The 25,434-nt window shown below is 35.7% G+C and overlaps 1 protein-coding gene across 1 annotated transcript in view; it reads right to left on the bottom strand.

The window, feature by feature from the left end:
• Window positions 1–25,434, bottom strand: part of CAMK2D (calcium/calmodulin dependent protein kinase II delta) — a 738,893-nt gene that overhangs the window by 48,882 nt on the left and 664,577 nt on the right. Inside the window, exon 15 of the mRNA XM_053703586.1 lies at window positions 1,151–1,226. Coding sequence (XP_053559561.1) covers window positions 1,151–1,226 — 76 coding nt within the window. The remainder of the gene's footprint in view (window positions 1–1,150; window positions 1,227–25,434) is intronic.

The following is a 25,434-nucleotide window of genomic DNA, read 5'->3' on the forward strand; positions in this document are numbered from 1 at the left end:
TACATATATATTTACATAGACCACAATGTAAAGGCACTTTTCAGTGTGTTTTGTTATCTAACACCACACTCCCACCAAATTTAAAACCCCAAAAATGCCTAGTACAGATATTTTTTTTATTAAAAAAACACAAACAAACTATAATGCCCTCAAATTTGGAGGGCATTTAGGGCACTTTTAGAAAATTAACTAGAGATCTAATCTTTGGTTAATTTTCGGAGCACTAATTGCTACCGTTAACTTGCGGTAGCAATAACCAAACACTTATAATGGCTGGTTAATTATCCCTTGCACGTTTACGGGTGCACAATAATTTAGCGATCCACTTGTAATCTAGCCCTGTGTGTCATAAAACATATAACCGAGCATTATATAATCCAATGAATATATCAATAAATCTGAGTGAAATATAATATAAGCAGCATTCAGTCATCTCAATGAAGAAATGCAGCTCTAGCCAATCATGGAACAAGAAGCCTTTGTTACCCCTGCAATGTCATATGTCAATTATGTTGTTAAAAACAGACTATTCGTAATTTTCCAGTATTATAAATATGAGTGTAAATAATGTCAAACTATCCATGAAGCCAAAGCTTTTATCATAACCTAACAGATATATGTTACCTATCAATGTTATGCTATTATCTTGCATTTATCATTTTTAACACTTAAATAGATCATTTTAATCATACGGAATGTTTGAACAGCTGATGTCAATTTTTACTGACAATATTCGTTTAACAATAAGTATCAAAATTACTTTTGCTGGATACTATTTGTTTTTTTTTTGTAAAGTTTTACAGGAATACAGGCAAGCAAAATGACCCCTAGTTATATATATTTACTTATATTTAGTTAGAAATTAAAACTGATGATGCCCAAGACATCTTAAGTAAAATACTATAAATGTGAGTAGCACATACATAAAATAAACATAAAGAATATACCCTGATTAAAATATGGGGTTCATGTATATTGCAATAAATATCCTTTTGTTTTCACTTTAGCTTTAGTGAGCATTACTTGTTAGTATGAGACTGAAAATTTTGAATAAGTGAACATTTAGAACAACTCACCTGTAACAAATCTTACGGCTCATTTAAAAAATAAAATGTTCTGGCAAATTATTGTACATATATTCATAACTTACGTATAAGCTTCAAAATCGCCATTATTTATAGCTTCAATTAGTTGTTCAGTAACTTTGATGATTTCTTGTTTTCGGGCTAAAAAAAGAAGACGACGCATTATTTAATTTGTTTTAAAATTACAATAACAAACAGCATCAATGTAAATAGTTTGACATTTTATCTACCCTTCTTCTAAAAAAATACGTTTTCATCATGCAAATAACTATTATAAATACACGATTTATTGGTAAACGCACGTTTAATCAGATAAGTATAAATGCACGGTAATCGGTGACACAGAACAAGTAGGTACCCTAGAGGGCCTTTGAGCATAGTGCTATTTAATGTATTTACTAAAGTTCTGCCATATTCCATCTACAAGGTTAAACTTATTTCCAAATGGTTGATGTAGAAGAAGATTATGCTATTTGTTATGAGACTGCAATGTTCTAACCAAGTGAGCTGTCTCTCCCTAGGGATGATTTCTGCACAAACCTGCCCTTCCTGTCATTTCAATTTACATTTTTTAACTTGAAAAAAATATTAGTAAAATGTGCTTTTAAGCTTCTAATAGAGCACGTGCAAAATAATTCTTAATCAGTTCTGTTAATGGTTAAACTGTACTTTCACTTATGTATAAATGCTATACGTTTGTGTCTACAACAGCATATATATGGAGATTCTAGACACGTGACAACTCCAGGATGGTAATTATCAACTAGGATCTTATGACAAACCATAAATTAATGAAATCTGAGCAGGTAATAATTTTGTATTATTTTTAATCTTGTAAACAATGTATAGGTAAATATTATAACGTTGCAGTTTAGGTCCCTAGAATCAGGTGTTTTAATCTGTCTATAATACTTTGAATGTGAGTATAGATTTGTTTTAAACCTTTCTTTGTATAAAAATTAAAGGGACTGTAAAGTCTAAATTTACCTTTCATGATTCAGATAGCGCATCCAATTTTAAACAACTTTCCAATTTACTTCTGTTATCAAATGTCCTATGTTCTCTTGTTATCCTTCATTGAGTAAATCTAGGAAGGTTCATAGGACTTTAGGAGCATACACTTTATGGTAGCAGTGTTTGCAGCTGTGTATAACACAGATATTTACTCTTCAACAAAGTATACCAAAAACAACAAAGCAAATTTGATAATAGAAATAATTTGGAAAGTTGTTTAAAATGGTGTTCTTTATCTAGAGCATGAAAGTTTAATTTTAACTTTAATGTCACTTTAATTCCTTCACATGCTTTTTTTTATGTATTTTGATTATATGGCTGTGATGTGTAGCAGCATTCTGTTATAAATGCCCAGAGCAGTTTTGCTCTTTACAAATACAAGCTGGTGTAGCTTCACAGGTTTGTTAAGTGGGGCTGGCATCAGGGGTCAAGTCCTACAAAAAATAGTGTGGGAACTCACCACGACTTCCACCCTCCCTCACAATTAATATTGTTTTATTTATATATATATATATATATATATATATATATATATATATATATATATATATATATATATATATATATATATATATATATACTGTATATATTTATATACACACACTGTATTTATAGGTTTATAATCTATAGACTTTGGTTAATGAAAGCAAATTAAGGGTTGAATGGTTGCCTTTGGACCTGAGAATCCTCCTCTAGCCCAGAGTCTCACCCACTTAAGGTGCATTTGTTCTATTTCTGCTGAGGGGAGCAAAATAACCCCAGAGCAAGCCACACAGAAATGTAAGCACCATCTGTAATAAAAGATAATAAAGATAATATTCATAACAGGGGTTATAACACAGCAGGACTGCTGACAGTCTTACATTTAGTGTATTGTAGGAAATGTTACTGCCCATTACTAGAGGATCTAACTATCCCTCTAACCAGACTGTGGTCCAACTCTTACCACCAGCAGCAGCAGTGTTTATTGAAGTGTTTCTGTTCTCTGTCCAGAGGGAACTTAGTTCCTCCTGTAAATATAGTGCAGGAACTCAGTTACCATGCGTTCCCATCCGACTGGACCCCTGGCTGGCATGTGAGTAATCCACTTACAAAACACTTTCCACACATTCTGAAAAGGTTTTCATCTGTTCTCATTTGTTGGTAGATATTATTAAAGTTTAACACATCTTAATATCCTGGACACTCAAACTTATCTACAATGATAAAAAATACAGTTGCTGAAAAGTTAATGTTTCAGCATATGCTGAAGTTAAAACTTCAGCAAAATTTGAGATTTTTTTTTACAATGACTGATCTTGACTTTGCATATTTGGCACCAACTGTTTATAAAGTAATCTTCAATAATTTTTCTTTTAATTTTGAATATCTCTAAACATAGCTAACTGACTTCTCACTTCAGAATAATTATTATTGTTCAGTAATCATATTTATATAACAATTTATTCCAAATGAGAGAAATGGCAGCTATAATCTCTATATTCACAAAATCGGATAAAGTTTTATTTCTTCAATTAAAAAAACAAAAACAACAACCATAAGTCAATGTGCATTATTTGGAATATGAATGTAGTTTATTCAGTATAGTGGACTTGGAACTGTGATATATATTGTATATTACATATTGTTTTTTTTGTTTTTTTTTCTCACATAACTAACTTAAAAAATCTTTTTAATCCATTTTACACTTTACTTGTATTTACTGAAATGCATTTAAGTTGTAAAATAGCTCATCTCATGCAGTGATGATAAATTACGTTTTTATGGAATTAAATCAGTAGGTTTGGAATCTCATTAAGTATGTATTAGAGACCAAGAAAACTAAATTCATTAAAGGGACAGTAAAGTTAAAATTAAAGTTTTATGATTCAGACAGATCCTCCAGTTTTAAACAACTTTCCAATTTACTTCTATCTAATTAGTTTTGTTCTCTAGGCATCTTTTGTTAAAGTGTTCATCTAGGTCCTAGAAGTGCTTTGTTGCTCCTTCAACAAATGATACCAAGAGAATGAAGCAAATTTATAGGAGTAAAATAAAGTTATTTAAAATTGTATTCTCTGTCAGAATTATGAAAGAAAAATTGTGTTTCATGTCCCTTTCAGATAAGTTCCTATCTCCCTTCTGCACATGTAAGCTGATCAGCCAACTTTTTTAATAATAAAAAAAAGATTAGGATTTGCCTATTTGTTTTTGGTAGTACTGCAGAGATATGGAATAAAACAAAATAAAAATCAGTTAAAAGAAAAATAACTATTTGAATAAGTGTTTTTCTAGTACACGGCAATATGATTTAATAATTCTGTAGGTGCTAATAAAAGAAATTCTGGAAGCATAATCATGATAAAATAATGAATTAAAAACACATTTTTGTAGCTTACTCTTTTCTGAAAATGTTATATTGTTTTTTTTACACCGGTTTATTATGAAATTCTAGGGCCTGTATTAACTTGGTATCTTAAGCACTTGTTACCAGTAATTTTAAATTGCATGAATTCTCTGTAAGACTAAGTCCCTCTCCTTTGATGTGCAGTGCAGATGCAGTCTAGGTACTGGACTACTATCAGGGACTCTCTCATAAAGTAGATTTAGGGGTACACAGTTCAGGCTTTTTAAAGTGAGGACAGATTATACAAGCAAGCTTGCACACTAAGAGCTCTGTTTATGAAGCTACAAATACAGATTATAAGAGCTTGCAGTGCAGGCTTGCTCATGTTAATTTTGTATTAAATCCACGTTTTATACTTGCATAGAACAGAACATATAGTAAATAAAGATCTGCAATAGATTTGTCTACATTATTTTTTTTATTATTTGCAGAGTTTTTCTATTTAAGTACGACCCCAGGATAAACTACTTTGCTTGATGCTATTGAAATCCCTGCATTGATCTTAGCAGTCTGTGCTCCGCACACTGTACACTTGATACCATGGCCCCCATTTATGCAGTGGCTAAAACACCTAAATGCCTCAGGAGAGAGAGAATGAAGAAATAAAATAGATGGAAGAGAGAGTCAAAGAGAAAACAGAGAATTATATCAGCCAATTGGAATCTAAGGGACGCCATCTTGGATGATGTCACTTAAAGGAACCTTCATTCGTCGGGTAGTCGTCGGCCGAGAATGATGCTCTGCGTCTGATGTCTTGAAGATGGACTCGCTCCGCACCGGATGGATGAAGATAGAAGATGCCGTCTGGATGAAGACTTTTGCCGTCTGGAGGACCACTTCTGCACGGCTTGGATGAAGACGTCTCCCGGTAAGTCGATCTTCAGGGGGTTAGTGTTAGGTTTTTTTAAGGGTGTATTGGGTGGGTTTTATTTTTAGATTAGGGCTTTGGGCCTGCAAAAGAGCTAACTGCCCTTTTAAGGGCAATGCCCATCCAAAAGGTCCTTTTCAGGGAAATGGGGAGCTTAGGTTTTTTAGTTAGTATTTTATTTGGGGGGTTGGTTGTATGGGTGGTGGGTTTTACTGTTAAGGGGTTGTTTGTATTTTATTTTACAGGTAAAAGAGCTGATTACTTTGGGGCAATGCCCGCAAAAGGCCCTTTTAAGGGCTAGTGGTAGTTTAGTTTAGGCTAGGGTTTTTATTTTTATTTGGGGGGGGGCTTTTTTATTTTGATAGGGCTATTAGATTAGGTGTAATTAGTTTAAATTTCTGTAATTTGTTTATTATTTTCTGTAATTTAGTGTTTTGTTTTTTTTGTACTTTACAATTAAAACAATTAAGACAATTGTATATAATTTAGTTGTGTAGTGTTAGGTGTAATTGTAACTTAGGTTAGGTTTTATTTTACAGGTACTTTTGTATTTATTATAGCTAGGTAGTTATTAAATAGTTAATAACTATTTAGTAACTATTCTACCTAGTTAAAATAAATGTAAACTTGCCTGTAAAATAAAAAATAAACCCTAAGCTAGATACAATATAACTATTAGTTATATTGTAGCTAGCTTAGGGATTATTTTACAGGTAAGTATTTAGTTTTAAATAGGAATAATGTAGTTAATGATAGTAATTTTATTTATATTTATTTAAATTAGATTTACGTTAGGGGTTTTTAGGGTTAGACTTACGTTTAGGGGTTAATAAATTTAATATAGTGGAGGCGGTGTGGGGGGCGGCAGATTAGGGGTTAATAACATAATGTAGGGGCGGCAGATTAGGGGTTAATAACATAATGTAGGTGGCGGTGGTGTAGGGGGAGGCAGATTAGGGGTTAATAAGTATAATGTAGGTGGCGGTGGGCTCTGGGAGCAGCGGTTTAGGGGTTAATAACTTTATTTAGTTGTGGCGGGGTCCATGAGAAGCGGGATAGGGGTAAAACAGTTTAGTGTGGGTGTTTAGTGACAGGGTACTAATAAAGCTGGGAAAAAGCCAAAGAGCAGCGAGATCAAAGACTGTTAGTTAACAACAGTCCGCTGCTCATCATGCCGTACTTGGTGCGCGGCTTTTTGACAGCTTTTTTGGTAACTTTGGAGACCGTATTCAGGTCTATGGCAATCTTAGGCGAGCGTATTGGTGCCGGCGAATGCAAGTAAGTTGACAGGTTGATAAGTAGGGGCCAATGCCTCGGCAGACAGCCCCCTTATTTCAAAGTTGTTTAAAATTGAATGCCCTATCTGAATCATGAAAGTTTAATTTTTACTAGACTGTCCCTTTAAAAAAACAAACAGTTCCATTACAGATATAAATAATAAGAAACATTTACTGCGCTGTTTATCTACATTTATAAACACATGCAAAGGAAACTTTACAGGTGTTGGGAATTTGAATATGAGGATTAGATTAATTAAGATGCAGGACTCACAGGTACTGAACAGCCTTTTGGTGTTTTCTTCATCTAACATTTTTATCTAAACTTATATTAAAAGGAATATAAAGTGCATTCAGAAAGTATTCAGACCCCTTAATTTTTTTTAATTTTTTTAATTTTGCAGCCCCTTTTGCTAAAAAATGTAAAAAATAAAAAAAAAAATCACATCCAACTAAACTCCATACCCCATAACAACAAATAAAACAAAAAACTGAAAACTTAAATTGCAAATTAAAAGGGACAGTCAACACCAGAATTTGTTGTTTTAAAAGATAATACTTTAATTACCCATTCCCCAGTTTTGCATAACCAACAGTTCTAATAATACACATTTTACCTCTGTTATTACCTTGTATCTAAGCATCTGCAGACTGCCCCCTTACTTCAGTTCTTTTGACAGACTTGCATTTTAGCCAATCAGTGCTCACTCCTCTATAAATTCACGTGCATGAGCTCAATTTTATCTATAAGAAACACACAAACTAACGCCCTCTAGTGGTAAAAATGCATTCAGCTTAGAGGAGGTCTTCAAGGTCTAAGAAATTAGCATATGAACCCTCCTAGGTTTAGCTTTTAACTAAGAATGCCAAAAGAACAAAGAAAAATTGGTCATAAAAGTAAATTGGAAAGTTGTTTAAAATGACATGCCCTATTTGAATCATGAAAGTTTTTTTGGACTTGACTGTCCCTTTAATTAAAAAGAAACAACTGAAATATAACAGACACATAGGTATTCAGACCCTTTGCTATGACACTTGAAATTTAGCTCAGGTGCATCCCATTTCTCTGGATCTTCTTTGAGATGTTTCTACACTTTGACTGGTGCCCAGCTGTGGCAAATTCAATTGATTTGACATGATTTGGAGAGGCACACACCTTTTTATGTATAGTCTCATTAAAAATGCATATCAGAGCAAAAAACAAGCCAAGAGGTCAAAGGAACTGCCTGCAGAGTTCAAAGACATTGTGCCGAGACACAAATCTGGGGAAGGCTACAAAAAAATTGTCAGTATTGAAGGTTCCCAAGAGCCCAGTTGCCTCCATAATTCTTAAATGGAAGAAGTTTGGAACAACCAGGACTCTTCCTAGAGCTGGCATCCTGGCGAAACTGAGCAATCAGGGAGAAGGACCTTAGTAAATTAGGTGACTATGAACCTGATTGGTCAATCTGGTTGAGCTCCAGAGATCATGTGGAGATGGGAGGAACTTGCAGAGGGACAAACATCACTGCAACACTCCACCAATCTGGGCTTTATGTCCGAGTGGCCAGACAGAAGCCTCTTCTCAGTGCAAGACATGAAAGTACACTTGGAATTTGCAAAAAAGAAAACACATAAAAGACTGACTATGAGAAACAAGATTCTCTAATCTGATAAAACAAAGACTTAACTGTGTGGCCTCAGTTCCAAGTGTCATGTCTGGAGGAAACTAAGAACTACTCATCACTTGCAAAATACCATCGCAACGGTGGCAGGATCATGCTATGGGGTGTTTCAGCGTCAGGGGCTGGTCAGGGTTGAGGGAAAGCTGAATGCAGCAAAATACAGAGATATCCTTAATGAAAACCCAGTCCAGAGTGCTCAGGACCTCAGACTGAGCCAAAGATTCAACTTCGAACAGTACAATGACCCTCAACACACAGCCAAGAGAACACATGAGTGGCTTAAGGACAACTCTTTGAATGACAAAAGCCAAAACTTGAACCCAATCGAACATCTCTGGAGAGACCTGAAAATGTCTGTCGACTGACTGTCTCCATCCAAGCTGAAAGAGCTTGAGAGGATCTGCAGAGAAGAATGGCAGAAAATCCCCAAATCCAAGTGTGCAAAGCTTGTCACATCATACCCAAAGAGACTTGATGCTGTAATCACTGCAAAAGTTGCTTCAAATAAGGGTCTGAATACTTGAGTAAATGTGATACTTCAGTTTTTTCTTTTTTAATGAATTTGCAAAGATATCAAAAATATGTTTTTTGCTTTATCATTATGGGGTATGGAGTGTAGACAAATGTGAAAACAAAATAATTTAAACCATTTTTGCATACAGCTAAATAACAAAATGTGAAAAAATGAAGGGGTCTAAATACAGCAGCAATGCACTACTGGGAGCTAGATGTACACATCTGGAGAGCCAAGACAATTGTTTGTAGCAACAATTCTGTTCTTGTCATATACATATGGCATTGTCTGAAGGAGATGTTTTGAATTTTAGTAAGAAGTGTTCAATTGAAATGTGCTACATTTTTCACAAATATAAATGTAAATCTGAGCAAAGACATCCATTGGTCTCTCCTTTTGTCACTGACAAATCTAAAAGTACAATAGTGAATTATCAGGATTTATGTATTGGTTGGATGTCCACTAAATATGTTAGCAGAACTTTAAAACCAGGGACATCTAGGTGCCAGTTTTCTCATTTGGAAAGTCACACTAACAGACTTCAGAGACTGGCAAAATATGTGTGCCAGCCACCATGGCCAAATTGTGTTCAGTTCAGGAATTCAAAGGGTTTACCCCAACTCCTATTATAACCAATCCCTTACCATAAACTTTACCTACAGATCAGAGGGCCAGGTGTATTTTATCTTAAAATATGGACAGTTCCTTCAACAGAGGAACATTTGGGAGGCACCATGTATTACATTCTATCACTTTTTGCTGTTAAAAGTACAGCATCCAAACTAAAATGGAGCCTAGATACCAGCATGTCCGAGTGCATGCTGGTATTAGGCTCAGTGATCAATCACTGGATGCCTCAGGAGTGAGACAGTTCAGTGATGCACAAGAAAAGTGGGCCATGGTCATGTGATCACTGACAGCTGTGTTTACATGTCAAAAACGACAAGCCATTGTGACAGCAGTAACACCAAATTTAACACATCTGCTTCCCATTCACACCTGAGACCTTGTAACACTAACGAGTCACATGACACCGATGAGGGAAAATGGCTAATTGGGCCCAATTTGTTTACTCACGTTTGTTGCCAACGGTTTAGACATTAATGGCTGTGTGTTGAGTTATTTTGAGGGGACAGCAAATGTACACTGTTATATAGGCTGTACACTCACTACTAATTACTTGGAAACAGACATATGCTGTATTCCTAAAATCAGGAAAAGAGATATTTTATTTCTTTTTTCTACATTTTCAGTATTAAATTCCTATTTATTCATATTTTATATACCATATAGGGTGTCACCCGAAAGGCCTATTTGTCTGTTAAAAAAGGTGTATAATATGTATGGGTGAACCAAACAAGAGAGTAGATAAGGTGAAACCTATAGAGAGCAAAAATGCCAAAATTGCCCATGTCATTTAAGTACAGAAACTGGGAACAACTTCTATCCTTAAGGGGTTAGACAAATTCAGTTAAACCATGATAAAAGCAATATGTTATATAAATAAAATCAATTTACTCAAACAGTATGTACCCAATTCTCTCTGGTCTAGCGAGATGCCACGCTGGTGTGTTGAAGCCACTCAAGGTTTATTTGAAGGCAATTTTTACCTTGGGAACTATGTTTCTTATTAAGGGTTGATCACTAATATGCTGTATGTTATGGAGCGACGCTTACTTTACAATATAATGCTCAGTAAAATACGCAGATTTCTCTCCATTTTTTCGGCCATTTTTTGAGAATTGGGCTCTATGTGTTGGTGCTCTAATGAGCGTTGTTAGTTCAGACTCTATAAGGAAATGTGACATTTAAGAGCTACTCTTTAAAGAGATAGAACGGTCAAAAATGAAATATGCATGGATGTATTTCAAATTAAAATAGAAGCATTTCTGCAATATACTTTCATTAGCAAAAATGCTTCTAGTAAAAATTATTTCTGTTTATTTGCAGCATATGCACATATCCTGTGAGGGCCCGTGCAGTGGCTTGTATGACACAAATGACATCTTCAGAAGCAATACACACCCCCACCAGCTCTATGAGAAGTTCTAGTGTTTGAATACTGGCGCAAGGGACACATGATATGTGCGTATGCCGCAGGAAAACAGTAATATGTTTTACTAGCAGCATTTTTGCAGATGAAAGTATATTGCAGAAATGTTTATATTTCAAATTGAAATGCACCAATGCAAATTTAATTTTTGACCTTTTTCTCACGATATCAATATAACTGAAACATGAATTGATCAATAGCTTATCAAAGGGTAGAGGAAAACTACAGTTTAAGAAAGGGAATAGTAAGTAAATCAATGCTGAAGCGGCCCCAAAATTCTTCTTAACTTTTTTTAAATGCAAGGTTTTCCCCAATTCACAAGACACAACCAATGTGCCTCATCTGAGAACAAGATCATTTAGATCTGAGAACAAAATAAATACCAAATACCAAGATGATACCAAAACAAGGTTTTATGTTGAGAAGTAGCAGGTTTATGAGTAATTTGCAGATGCACTTCTTTACAGAAGGATAATGGGGACAGATACAGTTAATTATAGAAGAACTAGTATATACATAGAGCTATTCTACAAATGAATTAAGTGTACACTATTGATAGCAATACGAACAGACTACATGTCTTCCTGGTTCGTCTTTGGTCAAAAAAGTTATTTTTAGATAGGGAAGAAATACTGAAGACCTCTGGGACATTTCTACCAAATTTGTCAATTTATATATAAAACTGCTATGATTAAAGGTCCTTCTGTGCATTTGCGCTTCCCTGAATGCTCTCTAAACTTACACTGCGTAGTAGGAAGAGAAAACTGTGAAGGCTCTGACTCATGTGACTGACTCTTGGAGTTTGTGCCGTCTGTGCATTTGGCCGCTGAATTGATGGAAAGAAATACAACATATGAACAAATAAAAATGAAGATGTAAAGCACAACCAGAGTCTTCAGCAGGTACTGGCAGCATGTAGAACCACTGGGGCACTGTAAGGGTGGTAACCAGCATGATGATGAGAGAGAAGAAACAGAAGATAAGGAGGAGTGAGAGCAACAGGAAGACTGGTGAAGAGAAAAGAAGCTTCTCGTGCTACACTCCTCTGTGAAGGCTGTATATGGAGCATGCAAAAAGGAAAAGAAACACAAAACATAAAGGGTAACAGACAAAGAAATGAAACACAAACAATTTCAAAACAAAAATCTGAAAGTAGCGTATGATCATATGGCATAGGTATTGGCATTTGTTCTGTTCAGATGCCTGCGCTAACTTTTTTTGTAATTATGGTAACATTGTAAAGTCTATTTTTATATATCTGTGTATGATTCTGACTGCCCGATACTACATCTATTTAGTTTGAATTTGTAGTTACATTTAAGGGGAGCATATACTTGAACCACTTTTGGGACCAGACTAATTAAGTAATCTTTAAAGGCTAGGTCAGTGACTAGAACATATTTTTCCTTAAAATTGGAAAGGCTAGGTGATGATGACAATTTGCAAGAAAGAAATAATAAAGGAAAAGATAAATTAAAGGGACAGTCTACACCTTAGTCTTAAAGTTTTACCTAAGATTAAGCTGCAGATAGCCTCTTGCACCCCTTTCTATATCATGCAGCAGGAGCGGTAAAAAAGTTATTTTAAAATTAATATTGTTTTTGGCCACTTTGAAATATCTACCAAGCTCCGTCCAGCGGATGTCATCACCATCTGGCCTGCATCTAGGTACTCTGCTGAATAGCATTGACAGTTTGCTCAATCCAACTAGTGAGCCTTTTATCATTAGGCGCCATATGCAGCCCAAATTGTGATGTCATCAGTGGGTGGAGTTTGGCAGCCATTTCAAAGTGTCCAGAAACAATATTAATTTTAAAATAACTATTTTATTGTTCCTGATGCATGATATAGAAAGCGGTATAGGAGGCTATTTGCGGCTTAATCTAAAATAAGACTTTAAGATGACCAAGGTGTAGACTGTTCCTTTAAATCAATTTTTAAATGAGAACCATTAAAGAAAGAAAACCTGAGAGTCTGAAACCCTTGAGAAAAAGGTGACTACTATATTCTATACGGGTAGTGTTTTCCAAAATGAGAAGATAACTTTCTGAAATACAAAATCACATAACTTTTACATCTCAGAAATCTGACTGATACAGGGGACGCCTCTTTTAACCCCTTAAGCCAACAGGACCATAGGTACCTATGTCCTACCTTCTGCTTCATACCGCAGTCCCGGTTGTCAGCTCTGACAGCAAGAGGCAGAAGGCATCTGCTGATCGTGCGCTGTTTACCATATGAAGGCAGATAGCTGATGCAATGTGTTTGTTTTTTGTTTTTAAATATGATTGCATTTGGTGATTAAACAGTGGCATGAAATATACCAAAATGGGCCTAGACCAAATGTCTACTTATTACTATATATATAGTCCAAAAAAGAGCACTCTCACCTAACAGACAACTGCCAGGGTGCCAGCAGCAGGTTTAAATATACAGGATATATGAAGGCACTCACTGGCATTTTTAATGAAATATAGAAATAAAAAATTATTTTTACCTATATAGTTTTGATAGTTAACTAAAAAAGGCTCTATATCTATTTAAATGGAATGATAGCAAAAATAGTAAAAAAAATCTCTTGTCTTTTGGCCAATTTTATCTCAGAAATTCCAGGTCCTTAATGGGTTAAATATAGACACCAGTGAAAAGGAACAATGCAACCCACACTCCTAACTAGGCCAAAAAAAATAAAATAACCCTACATAGGAGATGCAGAAGTGTGAAGAGGACTCCTCCTGGCGCCTTAAGCCTTCTTGAAATGCTGAAAACACAGAATTGTATGTGCAGCAAATCTGAATGAGTCACTGCAGCAGTAACAGGCAAGATTATTATATAGTGTTCTAGAAATGTATTTATTTGTGGTTTCCCTCTATAGGACGGGGAACATTTTAAAGATCGCATTGTATGTGTGTGCGTATTCTTTATTCATGCAGTTTTGATGTACAAGACAGCATGTATTTTGTATTTTAAAGCGATTGTTCCCTTTACATCTGCTGTGAAATATCAAATAATCACTTACATGAGCATGTACTGTAATTATTTCGGAGGACACAAAATGATGCTATTTGCATGATAACCTTATTCTAATCATAAGAAACCATTAATCCATCATTGCATGCTTATATAATATTAAATACTTCATGTAGTCTTCATCTTTGTCACGAGATGTATAAATGCATTGGATGTATAAAGTCAGTCTAAGAAAGGCCTTAAAAAAAACCAGGTGCCAGGGAGACAATTGCTCCTTAAATGGACATTAAACACTAAACAAATGCTAGATAGAGTAATGAATTCTAAGAAAAGATTTCATTATCGGTTTAAATATTTACAAAAACAAATTATGCTTACCTGATAATTTTCTTTTAATCCGATGGAAAGAGTCCACAGCTGCATTCATTACTTTTGGGAAATAAGAACCTGGCCAAATTGAAACCGAAATGTTACCACAAACTCTATAAAAGGGAAAAAAAAACAAATCAAACCAAGCTCACAAGACCTAAATGGGTCCTGACAACAAAGGGAGGCAACACCCAATCCAAATAGAACCCACAAAGTTTAGAACCGGGTAGCAGAACAGAGAAAAAGTTCTCCCAACAACCTGCAAAGGATTGAAACAGCTAGGTAGCACTCAAAGGCTCAAACCGCTGTAGCTGGTTGCAAAAAGCAACCCTTCACTTGCCAGGCAGCAAGTCAACCAGCGCCTAGGAACAACTGAAAACAGAGACCAAACATCATCCGAACTCGGAACCCTGAGGAATTCAAACAAAATTACATGTAGCAGACCAAGACGAAGGTAAACACCTGAGGCAAGAACACGCAGCCATCCTCAGGATGACACAGAAGAAATACTTACCAGAAGCAGCTACCACAATGTAGAGTGCTAAATCTCCACTACAGAAGGCACATTCTAGGCAACCAAAACCGCCAGACCTACACATAGGTCTCGAAAATAAAAGGAGAGCCCGGAACCTCAACAAGTACCATGCGCCCCAAGATCCGAGAGAACAACGGATATCAGGACCTACCTCCAGCCGGGTCAGCCCAAGCATCAGAAGGTCTGAAACGAGGGGACCAGAAAAGCCCCAGCTCAAACAACGAGTGGAAAAAATGGCAGTGTCATTACAATAGTGCTCAGGTGCCAACCCGAAACACCACATGGAGGACCGTCGACAAGGCCGTAGACCTAGAAATCTAGCGAAAGGCCCAATATAGACTCAATGCGGACCCAGCAACTCTCCAAATGGACAAAACAACCCAGAGAGCGTACCTCTCTCTGAAATAGGTTAACCCGTCTGTCCTAACCTCTTGAAGTCAGGAGAAGCCCTAGGATAGGGATCACACTTCCGAAGGAAGGATATAAGCCCCCCCAAGACATAGGGGGCTGGCAAACAGGCCGGAAGGATAGAGCACCTGCCCCCAGGACACAGCCATAGGCTGAACCGAGAGAACAAATCTCCTATGCCCTGACATGGAAGGAATCCCCTGAAGAATTTAACTGGCTAGCACACAAACAAGTGGTTCCACAGTGAACCCTTTGCTTGCAGAGCAGCAAAGCCAACACACTATTTCAGCAAGCCGACCAAGGGAAACCGACCAATAGGTGAAAGGCAAGTCCAAGGGGCATTGGCACCAAGAAAAACCTGGTCAATTGAACCAGATCAACTAGCCCAACCCAAAGGACACCGTCCAATTTTCCTGGAACTGGGGAACCCGGGACCAGCTCTAGATCCTAACAGTCCGGTACAACCCGCAACGGGATCCACAAAGTGAAACACTGAGTGAAAACCTCAGCCACCGGAAGAACCAGAGTGAGGAGAGGTCCAAGCCCCCAAACAAACAAGAACCCGGAAACTGAAATCCCCCATCTGATATAAAACCAGACCCCAGGAGATAACCAATGTCCAAAGTATAATGGACAATGAGAAAAACTCGCAAGTCCCGACCAAAAGATGAGACCACCCCTTGCTAGAGTCCAACGCTCCAAGGAGCTAAGGAAGCAAAGACCAAAACAAGGTCACTAAAGCCCTAGGCGCAGCAGCCCCAATATGACCAAGAACAAAGGGATACCTTGAGGACAAAGTCACTTGAACAAAAGGCCACATCCACATCACCCCCAAAAAATCAGAGGAGAAGATGAAAGAAGGATGCGGAGCATCCCCCAGCTCCGGGGAAGAAACCCAAGACAGAGCTCAAGGAGACCACACTGCCCATGTCCCTACAAAGGAACTAACTCCCGAAGGGAACCAGTTCCCCATAAGGAACCAGAGGAACAGACGAAGTCCGAAATGTCTCAAGAAGAGAACCACAGCAGGAACAAGTCCAAGGACAATAACAGAGCCTCAGAAGGCCAAACCGCTTAAAACAGCGGTAAGGAGGCACTAAGCCCCCAATCCTCCCAAGAGAGGAAAGAAACTCTAGGCCCGAAGAAATCGGAGCAAAGAGAGTGGCGCAGCAGAACTCCACTGACCCGGTCACCAGATTGAAATCTGAATAAGGACTGACACAAACCTCCCAGCCATACGGATCCTTTTAGAGTGTTTAGCTGAACTTGTAAAGAAAAACAAGAACACACACTCAGCTCCCCACCGGACCAGCCAGGCAGAACAGGCGCCACGTGGCTGAATAAGCCACAGGACAGAAGATCTGAACCCCAGCAGGACCAGCCACAGCTGGGGTCATAACTGTTAAGTTGGCTAAATCCTCCCTCAGAGGGGAAGATGAACAGACAAACCTATGACTAACGTGTTAGACAATGCTGATTGCTTGTGGAGCTGTTAATATGAGTCAGGATGGTTTCGCAGGAAAGACTCTCCCTGCATCTCTGGACTCTAACTTTCATCCAGGCCCTCACTGAGAGACAGATAGGATTACTTAAAACTTCCATCCCATGTCGAAGAGTAGTACCCTACATAAGAGACAAAACAAACTTCTGACACTTCTCTGTTATCGAATTGTATGTGTCCACCCACCTTTTATTAACTAACAGCTCTAAATTTTAGTTACTAGTTACTTTTTTTTTTAATTCTATCTACGCTAGCCTCTCAATGTCTATATAACATCAAAAGCTTTAAAAACATTAAAAGCCTATAAAGTCAATTTGTATACAAAGTAAACAAGGGGCAATGCCTAATAAAACGGCTCGACTTTGAGCTGAGAAATGCGTTGCATGTTTTTAAACCAATCAGCAGTACACTTTTTAGTACTTTTATCAAGTTGCAGTGTAATGTTTGTGGTAAATAGCAGCTGGATTTCTCCTGATTGCCTGTGGCCGGATATTGGAGACTCATGTCTAAGGAGGAATTCCCCTGTAGGTTGATGCCGGGCATATCAGCCAGCTGGTGGTTGCGACATCCCCCTGCCTATTTGCATTATTCAACTACATAGTGCCATCTCACATGTCAGTGACACATATGGGATTTATTTTTTATTATTTGTTTCATAAATCAGAGTCTAAACCATGAGGCACCCTTTTGTTTTTATATATAATTTAAACCTAATTTCCTCTCATAATAAAAGTAGCTTTACCATATATGTTTTAATATTTTAATCAGAGGATTATATATATGCATATCCCCTTGATTTGGTTTTAAAGATGTGATTTTACTTTGTGAAAATCTTATTGAGCAGCTGACGTTTTACTGCTGGGGAAGAAATAAGCGATTGTGAAGAGATGCATTTTAGACAAGCTACTTGATGTTTCGGTGAGATGAGTCACTGTGAGACCCTATCCTGCCTCTATAGACAAAAAGGGTTACTCCTACTTTTGTGAGTTGGCATTTTACTGTTTGGACATTGTTCAGAGAATTTCAGTATAAACTATAAACAATGTGGTACCTTCTGGTATTTTACCTAATAAAGGTTTGATAGAATATGTACAGCGCCAATAAAGGCTAAGGGATAAATATAAACACTAAAAACGAAATATACCTGCTAAGGCTGAACAAGAATTTATTATAATTCAACAGTATTGGTACCAATAGATAAAATGAGTAAAAAACAGTAATTAAAACAGTTCTTAAAAGCAATGGTAAGGTGGAGTGTTGTGCTGATACACTCACAAAGTGCAAATAGCAATAGAATCCAAGGGGTGAAGAACTAAGATGGTGGAATCCACATTTGCTTGTGGATACACGAATGAACAAAATGTGTAAGCAGCATAAAAATGTATGCGACTTAAATGTGCAACATGATAGTGCAAATGTTGTGCAACATAAGTGAGAGTAATTGTGATCACTAAGTGTATAAAAGATAAGGAAAAAACAATTCACATCAAAAATACAAAAAATCACAATAAAATATAATATATTAATATATTAAAATATTAAAAAGTCCCGATGACACTGCAGTGCAAAAAATAGTAAATCACAGGTGAATAACTGCCATTGAGTGGCAAATGTGGAAAAAGGGTGGTATACCCACGGCAAAAAAGAAGAAATCCAGTGAAAAAACAAAAATGAAAATAAAAATCAAAAAACAAATACAAAAATGATGTTCAACAAAAGGTTAAAAAAGAACAAAAAAGAACAAAAAGAGTATTGTAATCCAAAAAACAGTAAATTAAAAGTCAATCACATGAAGGAACCTTGAATCCTGAGGGGAAGAGTTCCCAGGCGAATCCTTACAACGGTCAGCTCTTTGTCCAAAGTCCTAGAGATGTCCCTGTAAAAAAAGGAGTACCATAGCGTAACAAGTCCTCAAAGTGGTTAAAATAATTGGAATAATGCTTACCAACAGGTCTACGCGTTTCGGCCCCAAAAATAAGGCCTTTATCAAGACTGCTGAAGTGGTAAGCTGAGTGCCTTTAAATAACAGTGTCACTTAAGTGACCGGATATGGCTCTGGAATTCACTTCCGGTTTCGCCATAAGTAAAAAAGAGTTTAAACAGGGTATTTACCATGTTTAACATGTATAAACTGTCATATGGAGATAGAGTGATCTTGTATTTTATGTTTATATATGTGTCTTTGATATTTAGTATCATTTAGTTCACTATACCTTAAGCCCCTCATGATCATGATGTCACTTCCGGTTTACCGGAATAAACATTTTTTGCTGAATCTACGTTTTTGGTGGCCTCTGGTTATGAATACTAGTTAGAAGATATACTTCAAAGATGTGCTTTAGTATATTTACAGCTTAATCACCTATATTTTTGTGGTGACGATTTTGTCGTGATTTGATTGGTCGTGACATCATGATCCAATTCCTATGGTTCTATTGGTTTAGGGAAGAGGTGTGTGGGAAATAGTCCTTCTGATTGGGTGTTAAGATGTCAAAAAGTGTTTAAAGACAACAAGGGGACAGATTGTTTCGATAATAAAGGGGATATAAATCCAAATGCCCATTTTTATAATAAAGAAGCCCATTAGCTTATAAAAGAGCCGTTTTAAATGATTAGCCATTTCAAAATAGGGAACGGCTCTAGAGTGATTGGAGATAATATGTATGTCTTCTTCACTGTTAGTGCATAAATCATTATCTTGTCCCATACTATGTACTTTCTCCAATATATATAATGATAGACGATATGCTTTATATTGGATTATATGAGGTTTATTTTGCTCAGTAAACCAGTGCTGCTTAAGGTATTAATAAATGTTTTTAAGATACAGCAGCATAATAAGGGATATAATCCAATAGTAGCATAGTAAACCAGTTTATTAATACCTTAAGCAGCACTGGTTTACTGAGCAAAATAAACCTCATATAATCCAATATAAAGCATATCGTCTATCATTATATATATTGGAGAAAGTACATAGTATGGGACAAGATAATGATTTATGCACTAACAGTGAAGAAGACATACATATTATCTCCAATCACTCTAGAGCCGTTCCCTATTTTGAAATGGCTAATCATTTAAAACGGCTCTTTTATAAGCTAATGGGCTTCTTTATTATAAAAATGGGCATTTGGATTTATATCCCCTTTATTATCGAAACAATCTGTCCCCTTGTTGTCTTTAAACACTTTTTGACATCTTAACACCCAATCAGAAGGACTATTTCCCACACACCTCTTCCCTAAACCAATAGAACCATAGGAATTGGATCATGATGTCACGACCAATCAAATCACGACAAAATCGTCACCACAAAAATATAGGTGATTAAGCTGTAAATATACTAAAGCACATCTTTGAAGTATATCTTCTAACTAGTATTCATAACCAGAGGCCACCAAAAACGTAGATTCAGCAAAAAATGTTTATTCCGGTAAACCGGAAGTGACATCATGATCATGAGGGGCTTAAGGTATAGTGAACTAAATGATACTAAATATCAAAGACACATATATAAACATAAAATACAAGATCACTCTATCTCCATATGACAGTTTATACATGTTAAACATGGTAAATACCCTGTTTAAACTCTTTTTTACTTATGGCGAAACCGGAAGTGAATTCCAGAGCCATATCCGGTCACTTAAGTGACACTGTTATTTAAAGGCACTCAGCTTACCACTTCAGCAGTCTTGATAAAGGCCTTATTTTTGGGGCCGAAACGCGTAGACCTGTTGGTAAGCATTATTCCAATTATTTTAACCACTTTGAGGACTTGTTACGCTATGGTACTCCTTTTTTTACAGGGACATCTCTAGGACTTTGGACAAAGAGCTGACCGTTGTAAGGATTCGCCTGGGAACTCTTCCCCTCAGGATTCAAGGTTCCTTCATGTGATTGACTTTTAATTTACTGTTTTTTGGATTACAATACTCTTTTTGTTCTTTTTTGTTCTTTTTTAACCTTTTGTTGAACATCATTTTTGTATTTGTTTTTTGATTTTTATTTTCATTTTTGTTTTTTCACTGGATTTCTTCTTTTTTGCCGTGGGTATACCACCCTTTTTCCACATTTGCCACTCAATGGCAGTTATTCACCTGTGATTTACTATTTTTTGCACTGCAGTGTCATCGGGACTTTTTAATATTTTAATATATTAATATATTATATTTTATTGTGATTTTTTGTATTTTTGATGTGAATTGTTTTTTCCTTATCTTTTATACACTTAGTGATCACAATTACTCTCACTTATGTTGCACAACATTTGCACTATCATGTTGCACATTTAAGTCGCATACATTTTTATGCTGCTTACACATTTTGTTCATTCGTGTATCCACAAGCAAATGTGGATTCCACCATCTTAGTTCTTCACCCCTTGGATTCTATTGCTATTTGCACTTTGTGAGTGTATCAGCACAACACTCCACCTTACCATTGCTTTTAAGAACTGTTTTAATTACTGTTTTTTACTCATTTTATCTATTGGTACCAATACTGTTGAATTATAATAAATTCTTGTTCAGCCTTAGCAGGTATATTTCGTTTTTAGTGTTTATATTTATCCCTTAGCCTTTATTGGCGCTGTACATATTCTATCAAACCTGTTCTTTCCTTTGGGGGTTGGTTAGACCCTTTATTTGTACTCAGCACAAGGGATTATCTTAGCGCTTGGCTACCACTCCTTACTTTTCACTTATTTTACCTAATAAAGTTCAGAATAATGTTGAATCTCCTCAAGGTGAAGTTCATACAGAAGGTTAATAAAGCAAAAATGAGAAATCATATTAGGCTGAGAATGTGAAATGTATTGCCAGATTTCAAATCAAAGGAAGATGCCTATTTAACCCCTTCATGCCAGGGGGGGGCACAAATGCTTAGAATGGAAAGAATTTATGATATAAACACAAGCTGAAAAAAATTAAATCATGCGATCGTCAATGTGATCACGTGATTTCAAAGGTCAGGATCAGATTATAAGAGACTGTCTATGCTGCTAGACATGCCCCTTAGTCCGATGTTTCATTAACTAAAAGGAGGCGACTGCAGTATGTAATATAATATATTTATTTATTTTATTTTATTTTTACCAAAAATCACAGTGTGTAAGTCACAATCGTTACTGCCTGTGTCTTTGGTTTGATTTTTGTGTTCTAAAATGCAAAATAATAGTTTATATTTTTTAAAAAAAAACAAAAAAAAAAAAACTATCTTTCTGATTACAGTACTGTAGTATCTTTCTGATGGTATTATGTATACTAAAGTATTAAAAATGATATAAAACTACCTTTAGGTTGCATCTATAAGCCGTATTATGACAGCTTTGGATAAAGAGGTTTTTTTACCTGTATTTTAAAATTGTGTATAGCTTATTTTACCAACTTTATCATTTTTTTCACTGGAATCTGACTTCAGAACAATGAAACATTGCTAAGTAGAGAATATTAAACTATCTTAAAATGTTATTTCACTTAGATTTTTCTTCTGCTGTTGATGAACATGATTACCTCCTTCTTGTGTCTTGTTACTGCTACCAGATGGCTTATTCTACAACCTCATGTTAAGCAAACAACATCTTCCTTATGTATTTGTTTCTTACACAGCTCTTTACAATGTTAAATTTGGGATAAGAGCTTTAAAATATTATTTAAGTTTGGATAAGGGGGTGAATAAGGACTAGACAAATTTTATATTGGAAGGCATACAGTAGACTTTATATTAAAGGGACAATGAACCTAAATTTTGTGATTCAGATAGAGCATGCAATTTAAGCAACTTTCTAATTTACTCCTATTATCAAATTTTCTTCATTCTCTTGGTATCTTTATTTGAAAAGCAAGAATGTAAGTTTAGATGCCGGCCCATTTTTGGTGAACAACCTGGGTTGCTCTTGCTGATTGGTAGATAAATTCACCCACTAATAAACAAGTGCTGAGCTGATCCCAAGGAAAGAGAACGCCGTCCAGGCAGCGTCTGATCGGGTTCCCCAAGCAGTGGAAGTGAACCCGCTGTAGCAAAAGGTAGTCCAAGTACTTCCTATGCCTACAGAGAGCCGTATCGGTGGTGGCAGAATCAACTGTAGTCTGTCTGCCTTTTTCTGGCTTTTAATAGCGCTTAGCAACTGCTGTTTTATATTTATATTTTTCTGTCTACCTAATAAATCCTTTCTTGGTATTACCCCCTAGAGTGCCTGCACTTTGTTCTCAGAATAAATAAGTGCTGCCCATGGTTTTGAACCAAAATTTGACTGGCTCCTTAACTTAGATGCCTTCTTTTTCAAATAAAGATAGCAAGAGAACGAAGAAAAATTGATAATAGGAGTAAATTAGAAAATTGCTTAAAATTGCATGCTCTATCTGAATCATGAAAGAAAAATTTTTGGGTTCAGTGTCCCTTTAAACTAGAAATATTTCTCATTTAATGGCAATTTCTACCTAAAATAAATTGAACCGTGATGGGCTATGCAAATCTTTTTATGGGAACTTGGGACTCGGAGGAAGATTTTATCTCCAATCATGAGCTTGATGCGAACCTTGCGTTATATCGATGGTACACAGATATTATTTTTGTCTGGAAGTGGAAACTTGAACAATTAAAACTATGTTTATCAGATATGACATAGGATTGAATTTTACAAGTACATTTAGTCAGGAAAAGATAACATTCTTAGACCTGGACATAGAAATGATAGAAAACAATTTAGAAACCAAAACACATTTTAAACAAGTCTATGTTAATAACCCAATTCATTCCAAATAATTTCACCTAAAAAGGTGGAAGGAAAATATTCTAAAAAGTCAATGTGTAAAGTTTTGTGTAAATTGTTCTAGTACTAATGAATATTTAAAACAACAGAAATTGTAGAACATACATTCATGGATAGAGGATACAAAAAAGGACTGATTACTAATGCAAAAAAATGAAGCACAAGTGAGAGATAGAGAAGCATTATTGAAGTATAATAAAAGAAAGAATGAGTGACAAGCCTTAGATATGGATATTATAGATGCTCCCTTTATAACAGAGCATAATTCTGACAGCAAACATTTTGAATTATATAATGAGAAAACATTGGCACATAGTGACCCAATAATTGGCAATAAGATAACCTATATCCTAGAATTATATATAACAATGCAAGGAACCTAAAATCAATGTTGACTCCAAGTGAATTTAAGGGAATTAAAATAAAAATAAAACTAGTAGACCTTTTGGCAAAGGAGCTAAGCGGATTTTCCCCTTGTTTCAGGTTTAAATCCTGTAAATATAGTACAAAGAACAATATACAGTACTTCTCAACAAACAAGACAGGCATTCCATATTAAATATATAATAAGGTGTCGTGACAGAGGGGTTATATACCTGATAGAATGTTATTGCAATAAACAGTATATAGGAGAGACGAGAACATTACAAGAGCACAATCGTTGGGGAGTTTTAACAGTTATTAAAATAATAGTAAATACATCTATAAGCACATTTAACAAAAAAAACAAAACAAAACTTTTCAGTATATTAGCAAATAGCATAGTTTAGAATGGATTTAATCCAGATATATAAAGAAATAAATGAGTGCAAAAAAAGCTTGAATTTTATTAATTATTATTGTATTTTTAGGGAATTGCTACTCTGGGTTTTTTTTACATGCTAAATGAATGTTCTGATTTGTATGGAGTTATAAGTATACCACCTTAAATAAATACTGTATCAGAGTTATGAAGTGACTTATGAATCCCAATATTCTAACAACTAGATCTGACATTTAAATTATAATATTATAAGATATTTTGGATAAACACCATTTTAATAATGCACTATCAACCCTGCAATAAAAACTGTATTTTGAACATTGTTACGTTTTAATAAGGACATGAGACTTTTTAATACTACTTTAAAAAAGAAAGAGGAAGCAGATGTAAATCTCAAAGAATGTACTCCATTTACTAAGATACCTAGTTCACAATTTTTGAGTCTAGACCAAGGATATACAGTTTGTGAATTAGTGTGTATGGGACTGTGTCAAATGCTATGCTGAAATCTAGATATGCTACATCAACTGCTCCACCCTGGTCTAATAAGTTTGTTACATAATCAAAGAAGTCAATTAGATTAGTCTGACTGACATGATCTCCCTGAAGTAAAACCATGCTGATTTTAGTTCTCTAAATTGTTTGCCTTAATGTAAGTCATAATTTCTTCTTTTAAAGGGACAGTCAACACCAGAATTGTTGTTGTTTTAAAAGATAGATAACTCCTTAATTACCAATTCCCCAGTTTTGCATAACCAACACAGTTATAATTATACAGGTTTTACCTCTGCAATTACCTTGTATCTAAGCCTCAGCAGACTGCCCCATTATTTCAGTTCTTTTGACAGATTTGCATTTTAGCCAATCAGAGCTGTCTCCATGGTAAATTCACGTGCATGAGTTCAATGTTATCTATATGAAACACGTGAACTAATGCCCTCTAGTGGTGAAAAATGATCACAATGCATTTAGATTACAGATGGCCTTCAAGGTCTAAGAAATTAGCATATGAACCTCCTAGGTTTAGCATTCAACTAAGAACACCAAGAGAACACAGCAAAACTGGTGATAAAAGTAAATTGGAAAGTTGTTTAAAATTACATGCCCTATTTGAAACATGAAAGTTTTTTTGGGACTTGACTGTTCCTTTAAGAGACTTTACATTAATTTCCCTACTACTGAAGTTAAACTAACTGATGAAAGACACATCATGCTTACTCCCCTTCACAATTACAAGATGTCCAGCAATGCA

Source organism: Bombina bombina, chromosome 2 (assembly GCF_027579735.1).
Source record: "Bombina bombina isolate aBomBom1 chromosome 2, aBomBom1.pri, whole genome shotgun sequence".
In the NCBI taxonomy this organism is placed as follows: Eukaryota; Metazoa; Chordata; class Amphibia; order Anura; family Bombinatoridae; genus Bombina; species Bombina bombina.